General features: G+C 42.4%; 1 protein-coding gene across 1 annotated transcript in view; it reads right to left on the reverse strand.

Moving 5' to 3' along the window:
* uif (sushi, von Willebrand factor type A, EGF and pentraxin domain-containing protein uif) overlaps positions 1-12,819 on the reverse strand; it is a 78,377-nt gene that overhangs the window by 32,573 nt on the left and 32,985 nt on the right. Inside the window, exon 3 of the mRNA XM_022830383.2 lies at positions 4,076-4,480. Within this exon, the coding sequence (XP_022686118.1) occupies positions 4,076-4,480 (405 nt within the window). The remainder of the gene's footprint in view (positions 1-4,075; positions 4,481-12,819) is intronic.

Here is a 12,819-nt window from a genome sequence, read left to right on the forward strand (position 1 = left end):
CGTGCAATTGTAAGGATATGTTCTTCACTAGAAAGTTCTCTCATATCTCATTGACTGTTCTGTAAAGGCGCCATCCTCTTGAAAAGAAGCGTAATTATAAAACAGCCTTGAAAACACTAATTTGGTTTGTTTTTATTTCTATTACGGACGATTTTTTTGTTTGTTTGTTTTAGCTGTATTTTTATAGCCCCCCTCTCCCCTCCACTCCCCCTTCTGCGGCATCTTTCGGTATCGAAGATTGTTCGGTCTTGGTTGTCGTAACCTGTATTGCTAATGTATATTACGTTGTTGTGTATTGACATAGCCTGTCAGATACCACCCATTGTTGCTGGCAACAACCCAATAGATTCTCGTTTCGATAAGGTTTATGTTGCTTTCGAAAGGGGACAACCGTACGGACCTAGCGATCTATTTTGCAAAGTGAATCTGGGGGGTGTGCAAACATGTGAAATCGGAGTTTGAAGACTTCAAGGGCAATTCAGCGTTCCTGAAAGCCTAGATGTGACCGTGGTCAGATGCGGCATTGTTAATCGTTAAAGGTGGCTCCAAGGAGTTCTCCTCCGTTAAATTCGGGAAAACATAGTTATGCTCTTGATTTTGATTGACATAATTCTATTGAATTCGGTAATTTCCGTAGTACACTCAACAAAAAGCTATTGGGAAAGCTTTGAAAGCAATCGAAAAAGACAGATACCAAAAACGAGCCCTGTTTATGCGCATATACACATTCATCTCGACTGACTAGCTAGGGGAAAACTGTTAAACAAAAATCGGTAGATAACACAGAGCCAGTCAAGCAGTTAAACAGGGAAAAATTTTAAATGTTACATCAGGTAACATGTAATGCGTTTATGTACATACACCTATGTACACCTACATACGTGCACTAACAGAACGGGAATTGTTTTTTTGCATGACAAGCCTGTTAGCTGGAATCATACACGCAATAATCAAGCGCACGAATTACTACAGTAACATGTTACATTATTGTCATCCACTTGCTATTATAGACGAGGAGTGTTGGAGTATAGCTTCCCGGCTCATGTCGGGTTACCTTCTCGTTGAACTGTTACCTCACCCCATGGATTGGGGAATTTTGCACGGATGCATGAGCAGCGATCACATCATCATCCACGTGCGCATCATCACCGACAACAAAAAGCAATGGTAATGGCTGCAAACGGGGATCGTACTCGTTCCAGCAAACGAACTAGCGCATGCTATACGACATCACCGTTATTGGATCCAATCAAAAATCTTGACCATCCATCTATGTTATTGACCGAAGACGAAGGCCCAACATTAGAATCACAAATTCAAAGCCATTATCATAGATTGAATGCGACGAAGCACGACTGGCAAACAAAGCACGTGTAAAATTCCCATCGTTACTTTTATGGATAGCTTTGGGTTACATAGGTGTATCAAGCGGTCAATCAATGAATCTAAGTATGTTTATTTTACTTAATAACCACATTCACAAGAGAAGTATCTAGAGCAAACAAAAGAAACGATGGGACACAAAAGAAAACCACACAATATAGTGAGTGAGTCGTGTACACCTAATTCGTCGTAATGAACGCTGCATATAGCGAATTGCGTGCAAGAACTCTGCAGTAATATTCTATATTCGGTCTATCTTACCGTCAACGGTAACTATCATGACAATGCTCGTCAATTTTTCATCGATAATAACAAATGAGAAGGTTTGCGGCCCGAGCGGGTCCGGTACCGCGAAGAGCTACATGTTTCCTTTAGAACCTTCCATTCGGTATCAGTCCGGTGTATTTGGCATAGGGGTACACAGTAGTAAGCTATTCATAATGGATGCAGTAGTAATTGTCGAAGTAGTCGTACAAGCGACAACAAAGGGTGTAAGGAATTATGGAATAGAAATGGATCGAAAATAAAAACTAATTTTACGACGAGACTAGAGGAAGCATTAGAAAGGAGAAAGAAAGCAGACAAAAAAACAGGCGAGGTGCAATGGGAGTAAGTACGGGGGGAGGGGGAGGGGTAGGAATAGGTGGAAAAATGAAAAGCAAACAGAGGAGGACCGAACGAAAGAAGCAGACCACCACCAGTTCAATTCACCCGGTGTCGTTCAGTCTGAATGCCGAAGAACGATGGTATTCCACCGTTAACGCCAGGGACGGTGCACAGGCGGAAGTGGTTCGACCAGTAAAAATAGCTAGCAAGAAAAACTGATTTTCCCCACTGCAACTAACCCCTCCGTGTCTGCCTAGCTTTATTCTGCAAAAAGTCTTCGTGCTCGTCAGCTCCAGCAGACAAATGATGCTATGACGACCACAGGATACATATTTGTTGGAACCTATTGAAAAGGGTAGACCCGGGCAAAGAACACATTTTGGCCAAGACAGTCTTCTGCGCTTTTATGCAACATTAACTTTCGCCCTCGTCGTAATGGCTCTAAGCAGCGGTCGTCGATGTCAGCGACATTGCCTTTATATATCCACCTATCTACCTATGATGGTAAATTGTTATGAGCTGACGCAGCTAGCTGCTACTCCTGCTGCCATTATTGGTAATTCTTGTTACGTCTACGACAACTATCATTTAGTAGTTGCTTATCCGAAGGAAACAATTTTTACCCAGCCCCTCAAAATATTGATTTCGGAACGGGGGTTAGTTAGTATTTGTGCTATCTTAAAGATACCTTTGTCTAGGCATTTTTGCATTTATTCAGCTGCAGTTCGACTAAGTCGATGAAATGGCGAAATGGGCATAAAATGTACTGACCGAAAGATAATACCCATCATAATAAAATGGTAGTAATGAGGTGATGCCGTATTGAGGAAGCCACAGGGAATATGATTGAGACGAAAAAGAACCGTCAGTGGTGGAACCTAAGTTGTCGCGTCGCGAATCTATCCCAGAGAGGCACGCTCCCCCCAGGCGTACCATTTTATCTCCAAAGGAGGTGCGGTAAAACCATAGTTCCGCGTACTATGAACGGGACATTATGGGGCACATTCTATTATAAACCACGTGTATCCCCCAGATTTGATTCTCGGTTCTTGAATTGGTTGCGCCCAAATTATTTGATTCAAAACGAGCAGAAGAGAAAATCTGCCTGTTTTCTAGCTTACTTTGAATATGTATGTTCTATGAATATGTAACTTTGGGCATCTTAGACATCTTTCTATCAGTCAACTTTATAGTCAGTTAATGTAAACGCTCAAAAGAATGGCGAAACTAACACGGAAATAATAAACAGGGTGTTTTTCTATTACAGCCCAGAAGTCACACAGAGAATGGACGATCTTAGGTGCAAGGTTTTAAGTTATTTCAAAAATGATTTCTATACCTGTACTAGGCTAGCGTCATGTGTGCTTTATTTATACTATCCAGAGGTTTGAGAAACTTTGATCGTTTTGACCTCAACGCTTGAACGAGTTTAAGTATGCGGTTGACAAGGCGGTGGTTCTGACACCGCAACTGTGTAATCGTTTGTGGTCGCGTGGTGACAGGACCAGGATTGGGTGCACGATAGTCGATGATTCTTATCGGATCATTATCCCTGAACTGGGTTCAGAGAGGTCAACAATGGGTTCGCTGTGATATGTTACTAAGTTAACGCGTAGACCTATTATCGTCGCCTAGTATTTGGTAATGTCATCATCATAGGCAGATGGGACCTTCTTACGAGAAGTCTGAGAAGACGTGGATGTGCTGCCATGTGGTCCAATTATAGAACAGGGGCTTGCTGTACGTTTCTAGACCGAGATGCTGTCTATGCTATTGAGTAGTACAGATATGAGAAGTATTATTTAGAATGAGGCGAGAAAGCTATAATGCCAATGTGCTTGAGATTGTAATGGGGCAGTTACAGTTCGCCTGTTTATGCAGTTAAATATGAGAATAATTTGCGACGTAATAAAATTTGAGACACAATTTTGCCGCGAGGTTTCTCATCGAGGCAAGGCTGATTATTATTTATATTGCGCGGTATTCATAGCAGACATTATACGCCAGAGTGTAAAATATTGTTATTGAATTAAAATAAACGGCCATAGAACTGCAGCGAGATACAGAAACAGGATTAGTCAAATACCTTTTGGGCATGCTGGCACTTGGCAGACGAATGGCAGCATCGCCTCGCATGAGGTCAGTCCCCACTCTTGGTTGCGTTCGCTCAATTGCGCGTATACACATTGGCCTCTTTCAGGCTGGGGTTGATCTAAAGACCAATGACCCACATACTTCGGGATAAAGTAGCCAGACGATGACTCAAGCGTATTCGTAGCTAGATCCTTAACGGACTTAAGGCCAAGCCAGTAGGCATTTTGGGGCTGGTCCCGAAGACCCTCAGTTGCTAGGGCTCGCGTGAAGTTATTCTGATGGTAGTTCAGCACGAGAGCTAATTGACTCCCGTATCGCCGGCATACTTCCTCTGCTCTTCTCCACGAATGTTTGTTACTGATGAACTTGTAGCAGTAAACGCTGTCTCGCGTCCAACCTAATAGTACACAAAAACAGCAATAACACGAAACATTTTATTAAGAAAAACATATATAGAAAATGAATGTTACATATATGTAACAAAAATTTGAAACAGTACTCTCTATAGATGTTTTTTCATCGAAATCCACTGTGTACAAGGTACGTACTATGCATATTTTAGGTCAGTTTACATACAAATGTACATACATACAACTGTCCAATGTTCGGCTGCCATTTTTTATCTAAATATACGGAGCTAATCGTTATAGGTATATCGCCGATTTAATAGCCATGCCACAAGTAATAATACTTAATCTAATACGCGAGAAAGGATCGTAGCAATGGTACAATCATATAGGTATTAAGTACAATCATATCCACAATTGTCAAGAACTCCTATTTCTCAAATGTCCCTCGCGCCCTTTTGGGTAAACATCGCTAAATTGCGCGATTGATATATACCCTAGAAAAGCTATTTTCACGACAACTTCTACCCAGTTGGGTTGTCATTTGGCAAATAGTAGACTTCTGACAGAAATTGCCGGTGTATTGCTAAGATCCGACACCCCCGTTCCCCGTCCCCCTTCCCCGTTCTCTTGCCTTCGTTTGCTCGTTTTCGTTCCCCGAGCTTGTTTTGCCCGTTGGCTATTTAATTGAGTTGGTGACGCCGATGATCATAACGTTGTGATGAGCATGGACGTAGCTATATATCGAAAAGATATTGACCGTTTTTAGTCGATAATTGAAGTATTTTTCAAAAATTGTTACTAAACAAGCGTTATTTGGATTAATGATCTTCTACCGTTTTTCGAAAAATACCGTAGTTCCGTTACCTTAGAACTTCTGTACTTTCTATGGGAAAAACTGTGTATTTAAAACTGTGTAAGCAATTTTTGCATTCTCTAATTTTTATCACTAAATGAATATTGCCACGCAATTTCTCTAAACCATGAAACAGAAAATTATCTGACGATGGAAGATCCAGGCCATAAGCCGGATGTATGAAAACCTCCCCTCCTTGTTCTCTCAATTTTGCCGGCCAGCCAAACATGTATGTAATATGTCACTTCCACGCTGGAAGACAATATTTTTTTCTGTTCGCTAGTTTCGGTTTAGAGATCTCATTAATGTGTTGTAACCTCGCCAGCTGTTAGGAACGGGGGTCCGAATCAATCGTTTTGGCAGGCGGTAGTAACCCATAATAATGCACGATCCCGTTCCAATCGTAACTCCGATCTAAGAACGTAGCATAAATTTATTTTTGCATTGGTTTGGGCTTTGTCACAAACTATGGAACACGTTTTCTTTTCGGTTCCATATTATTGCAATATATATGATCTATTTTTGATCAAGTGCTTTAAAAATGGCTCCATTTCAGGACCACTTTGCGGATAGAGATAATTCTTTCGGGTCAATTCCTCTTTCGTTCAAGCATTGACCTTTCTTTCAACCAGCTTTCTACTTTTGCTTTAAAACTGTTTAGTGATGTATGTTTAGTTCTTTGGCGATACCGACTTCCGCAATAACTTCATTAACTTCTTTCGTAATTGGTCGACGACCACAAGAAGCATCCGTGATTTCCAGAACGAAAGCGACATTTCCATCTACTATTGCTAAATCTCAGCCTCGAAATGCTGTCAGTGTCGCACCAGCTTATACCAACCTATCAATATGTGACCTTATTCCAGATAGAAAAACACTCAATACTTCTCAACAAAACTATATATATATATAAAGGGCAAATTCAGTTGCGTAGACTGGAACAAACCATAATACTAAATTCGATTATCATCTGCATGGGACAGAGGATGTGGGACGGAAAATGTTGATATACCTATTATGTAACTTCACGGAAGAAAAGACGTAAACATCGTCTGACAACTGACTGCACTCAAGATACCTCAACTTTGCGAAACAGAATACGTGACCTCTTGTCTTGCATGGCTTTTGAACGATGGTAAATGTAGTACAACGAACTAGAAAGGGCAGCTATAAATGATTACAGCCCCATCTAGCTCTGGGCCTTGCTTTGTAGACCTTGTTTGAAATTTGTAGCTAGTTAGTCCAAGCTATAACTTACGAGTTGGTTGCACTTATGAAATATCTTTTTGCTATTATCTGAGCTGGTTTATATGGAACAGCAGTAGTGTTAGAGGGACCCACGTGAAAATTCAGCAGTGTAACGTCGTCTGCATAGGATTTTGTATATAAACACCGGTGTGTACTTCCGGATATTAATAATTTCACTGTGAATTGTCATAGTCAAGTAGTTTTAATCCATAGCGTATGTGATCGTATTACGAGTATCTATAGTTGCGTCGAAGAACAATGAAGCTAAAATCCACAAGGATCCAGTGGGGCCACAGCTGTCTGCTGACCGCGCGTGCGAATGAGGCAAGCGTGATGAAGGTTTAAAAAAAGAGTGACACCGAAGGGAAAATGCATCGTAAAGATCAGTTATAATGATTATGTACTAACTGAGTGAAATATAGCACATTGATTGATGACTGACACTAAATAGTTGTACGGCATTTTTTGCAAGAACTGCACTATTTCCAGGCTATAACGCTAGCTTTCTTCTTGACTGACTGGACGGGATAGGAGGAAACGTCGAAAGATGACGTGAAAGCTCTTTTTGACAATGGTTCTCTTGTCTAGGGTCTCTGAAGGCGATAATAGCTATCGCAGCCGTAGCTGGCATGGCTACAAATGGAGAAAAACAAGGACACCATCAGAAGCGTGTCAGCAGTAGAACGAATAAGGGCTGAGCAATTTGGCGGGCCGCCTCTCCCCTTTGTTCTTCGATCGTATCTGAGAGCGCTCGCGCCGGTACAGTAGCAGCTGGTTCGACGCAACACCCTAATTCGTGTCGACTGAGCGGTGTCGGGCGGTTGTCGAAGTGTGACGAAGACGATAATGATGGCTCAGTGGCGCCAATGGCCGTAAGAGCAGTAGTCGTAGCGGTGGCGGCGGAATCATCATCAGCAGCAGCAGCATACATTGGCCCTTCATTCCGCTGATAGCATTGGGTTCGTTTATTTATTCATTCATTGAAGATGATTTACTTTAGGTCGAAAAGTCAAATCGACCCGCCTCTTTCTCCAAGACGACCAAATTCTCACTGCTACTGTACCTGTTACGACCGCTTTCTAGCGTCTCAGGGCGTCTGTCTGTTTGGATGTCTTTGTCAGTTGTACGTGCGCGTCCGTCGTCTGCGTCGTGTGCTTATTCATAAATAGTCGAAACAGCAGTCGTGTATTTTTATTGTTTTCTCCCGCCGCCTTCTCCAGCTGCTGTCGTTTGCCTCGGAACCACCCGAACCAAAGAAGCGGGAGAACTCGGGGGCACTAGCAGTGGCTGGGGAGCTGGTAAAAATACGCGACGGGGCAGCCGCCCCTTAGTGCCACTGTCACTGCAGCAAGGACTGACTCGACGACAGCTGGAACTGCCAAAACCGTTTCCAAAAAATTGTCTGCTGGTTTGCCTCGTCGTTTCGACTTTTCAGCAACACCAGGCTTACATGGCATCACTCAGACGGTACACAGAGGTGCCGCTGATGATGACGAAGCTGATAGCGGTTCTCATGCCTGGGACTTCGAATACTATCGTAACCGTTAGTTTGAGGCACGTCGATACGTCGGGTGGTGTGTCATTGCCTGTGAAAAGACACAGTAGCAACCGCAGCAGCGGAAACCTGATTCGCGTCAACAGAGATTGTACGATCGTCTAGCCAGTCGTCAGTGCCAGCAGAAGTAATAATAATCCCCGCAATGGGCCCAAGTGACATGAAAAATAGTTACAGTAAGACAAATGAGTAAGGGCGCCATTTTAACGGCGAAGAAACACTTAATCCGGCATCGAATGTAGTATCTTGCCTAGTTTCGGCCTTTGCTAAGCGGATCTCACAAACTGATGCTCCATGAAATCACCTCACTTTTACTCAGCGTATACAACTCTCCTGGTAACTTTAAAAAAGATATTAGATACAATAGCAAATCGACGCATAACGTGCGCACCGAGCATTTCAAGATGATGCTGATTACGACGACGCCACAATGATGGTCATAAATACATAAGCGCAGTCCGATCGATGCGGGTTAGAAGGGCGGGATCGGGCCATAGGTTAGTTGTTGCCTGAAAGCAACGCGGCCACCGCTTTATTGCGGCAGCTGTACCTCTCCACAGATCATCGGATCAATTAAACAAGTCCTTATAGCGCCTAGCGACAAAGGGTTCTCAGATTCAGACACCGGTCGCAGGACCTTATTTGCAGCCAACCCCAAACACATCCGTTCAGATCGGTAGTAGTCATATTAATTTCATAATGAGTCAAGCAGATACGTTACATTAAATAACTGACGTATCTAAAGCGCATGTCTATACTGGCCTTTCAATAGGCTTTCGCAGTAACATTAACAAATAGGTAAATGTCAGTAGACTACCGAATATTGTGCTATCTTAGGTGATATAAAGCGTAGTAATAAATGGGTTAGTGACTAAATCAAGGAAACTAAAGTAACGCAGAGCTATCTAATTAGAAATGAATGTCAAACATCATCAATAGGCTGGAACTTTGAAATTTCGCTTTCAAATATATCTTTCGGAACGCATCTAAAAATCTGGACGGAAGATGAAGTTACCATTGTTAAGAGTTGCTGATATACTTCATTAGCTGCCTAGGGATTTTCTCTAGAATTCGAAGTGCTGTTTCCTAATGGATCTGACATACTTAAAGTAGTGGCATATACAACGATCATTAACTGTTGTATGTAATACGCCTATGACTATAGCTATCTATGTAATTATTTCTTTTTTTTTTTCTTAACTTATTATTTCTAGTCCAATGTGTTTATCAGAGTCAAAAAAAGTACGATCACAAACACTGTAATCGACTTCGGCTTTTGTTAATGTTCTGAAATTTGTGTTTTTTTATGACGACAAGAAGCTGGGTTATTTACGATTATGACTTGGTAAGGGGCAGTTCGTAACTATTAGTTAAAACGAAAAGTTATCTTTGTTCACTAGGTATGTTGCTATTACTATTACTGATATTATCGTAGCCTTCTAAATATATAAATCCATGTTATTCCGTTCTTTTTTCGAAGTTTAGTGTTGATTATTGATCTTTAGGCTGTTTTCATCTCAACCGTTTCAAGACACATTTACATCATTTTGGTGACATTCTTTTCAGTGGTGGCAGCGTGGGGTTATCGCTCACACATCTGTTGGCTAATTTAGATAACCCCAAATTTCCTTTTTCCTATTTAGGTGGGCTTACCTGCTCCCCCAAGATGATGTGGTAACATAACCGTTACCTAGCAGGTTCCTTGTTATTGTATCTCGTCTTGCAGCAACGACAGGGGCACCAGTGAGAGTACTGTAGCAAAAAGCAGGAGGTTTTTATAGGGGCAACAAAAATTGTGACGAAGCTGCCTCCAGTGTGGCGCCGAACCCGGGCAGACGGCAGCATCGCGGTAATTACAGGTTAGATGTACGGCGGAATTAAAATCGAAAAAAGCAAGAAAACCGATCAAAGAAGGAATATTTCTGGAGAATCAGCGAGCGAACCGACGCTCGACATTGATGTCGTCACTGCGTATGCTGCAGTTGCGGTTGCCATAGTGCTACAACAGCTATTTCTGTTGCTGCTGCCGTTACTGCAGGTGAAGAACCACAACAATCGATCCTCTTGTTTACTCGCACTGACAACAGCGCAAACTTTTTTGGTAGGGAATCACATCGAAAAACAGCTACAAAAACAGCGCTATCGAACGTTCCGATTCTCGCCGGAGACACGATACAATGAAAGTGACCGAGTGAGTCAACAACAAACACGTTGACAACGAGGCGGTCGATCGTATGCAAATGTTATGAGCCGTTCAGAGGCCACCGCGGATAACAGCGTCTGGCCACCAGTCAAAGAAAACTCAATGACTGCCGGTAATAACCGTGGGCGTCGTCGTTGGTGATTGGTGACACCACAAAAATTTTTGATCGCCCTCCGAACCCCCATCTTTTAACTTCCCCCAAGTGACGACCGGAAGGCGCTCAGCAGACAACTAATCCCCTCTTCCAAGATAAACGACTGCGCACTCAATCACAAATGGGTAAATCGATAGAATTGCAAACGGTCAGACGGCACATTCCGACGGGGGACATTTCTATTTCTTGTCGGTAAAAGCAATCAAATACTGCCACCGCCACCAGCATAAGCAGCTACGATGACACATCGGCATTGCCTGGTTAACTTCGCCGTTAACTTTTTCGTTTATGATTTATTAATGAGTCAGTGAAGTAATGAGAGGAAAGCTTGACAGTAGCGAGATCATAAAGAAAAACAGGCCAAGGGACGATGAAGAGGAACACTGACAATATAGTGGTAATAATAATAACGTAGCGATAGTAATAATAACCAAATGAGTTACTTGTTCGGTGACAGTGTGCGCGATTGGTTTGGGCGAGTGTGAAGGAACGCAATAATGGAGGGAAATGGAAGGGGTGCTCAATTATTCGAGAAGGCGACGATGGCGCCGAACGAAGAAAGACCTGCTTTTTAATGTTTTTTTTTTTTTTTTTTGATAACAATCCTCGTCAATTCAGTTAACTTTAGGAGAAGTACATCAGCGTTATAAAAACGCCGTCAGTTTTCGAGGTTTTTCTATCACGGAGCTGAAATACTAACGGGACGGGAGGCGGAGCAGTGCTTGCAGCTCTTTTTGGCCTAGCGGCTAGCAACAATAGTAAAGCGAAATGATGAAACGCAACCCTATTGCTGGGTCTACGTACGCACGCCTGAACACGAAAAAAGGCTTTAGCGTCGTAGTGCTTTTTCTTGTGCTGCAATTATTCGGACGAATCGCGTTCCTCGAAATATTCCCTCAGCCGTTGGTTATACCATTGTTATTGTTATATATGATCAACAACAGTAGCGGTGATGGCAAAAAAACAATAGTCGCACCGATGGAAGGGGAGGAGAAGGCGGTAGCTATGCCGACTGCCGGGGGTTCTAACTTAATAAGTAAACTAAAAATTCCATTAGAGTATAGAAAGTTGAGATAGTGGGATCAAAATTACGTTAATCGTAGAAGACAAGTGTTTAAAACAGCATCCAGGCTAGCCATTGGCTGACCGGTGGAACAGTGGGCGGCCGGTCATCGGTCGACTGTTTGTAACTAACTACATACGCTGCTTTATAACAAAGTCGGCCACATATAAGAAATGCATGGCGAGCGTCGTAAGGGTACATTACCAATGTAGACGGATAGCAGATTTAATAAGTAGGGGCAAACAAGTGGCACTACTTTAACTTACTATCTAAGGGATTCACGTTGTTGGTCATTGCTGAAGCGTTCACGCGAGAATGATATTTCTCATTTGAAAGGGCCGAAGAAAGGAACGAGTCATCACTTGAAGTGCTCCGATTAATAAATGTAATAATGATATTCACGTTGTTTCTGTCGACGTGTAAAGGAAAAGTTTAGTACTCCACAAACGACTAAGGAGACCCCTTGGCCGTTGGCAACCCCTTCTGGTTTTTTCCTGCTCATATTTTCCCCTTTTAACCTCTCAGTTTCGTTGCATTGTTCTTTCGGTAGCTTTGAGCTAAAGCCGCGGTCTTCTTATCTTCACGTTTCGCTCTAAAGAACAACTTGACCAGGAGCGCTGCCCGGCATTGCGGTGATCGACGACCATCGTAAGGCATCGTGGCGCTTCTCCAGATGCAGTGGCTTCCATGAATGTTATTTTTATGCGATCGAGTTCGGATGTTTACAGCCTTGTTTCTGTTTACCCTGAAACTCTGTCCTGTGATCTAATATGGCCTGACCACACTTGTCGCATCAAGCGCAACACACGAGGTTATAATACAGGGAATAACGGGAAATTCTACAATGTTCCGTACGTGGAATTTTGTATACGCATTTAGCTTTAGTAATATGAATCAATTAACCGTCGAAGACCGCAAAACATCCGTCGTCGTATCTATGTATCACTCGGGTCAGACATAGCCAAACAGCTAGTCGATAGTAAAGCGTTCATTGGGAAGTTTAGTTAAATTCGAGTCTCTAGTAATGATATTTACATAACGATTTGTTTATCATTATAACCCGATAGCGTTATAGCTGTATATGAAAGAACCGATTTATAATCTAACCCTGAGGTAATTCTTTGCTTCGGCCAACACAGTTTTGTCGGATAAACTAAAATATGACTATTTACAGTCACAGAATACAAGCATAAAACTGAAAAACGTCCATGATAAATACTATCCGTTGATGGCAGGAATTCTATAGGATAATGTCATGACAGGCGAAAACCATACGGGTATAGCCTAGCAGACATGATGAATTCGGTGCC

The sequence above is a fragment of the Varroa jacobsoni genome, unplaced genomic scaffold, assembly GCF_002532875.2.
Source record: "Varroa jacobsoni isolate VJ856 unplaced genomic scaffold, vjacob_1.0 scaffold_267, whole genome shotgun sequence".
Lineage (NCBI taxonomy): Eukaryota > Metazoa > Arthropoda > Arachnida > Mesostigmata > Varroidae > Varroa > Varroa jacobsoni.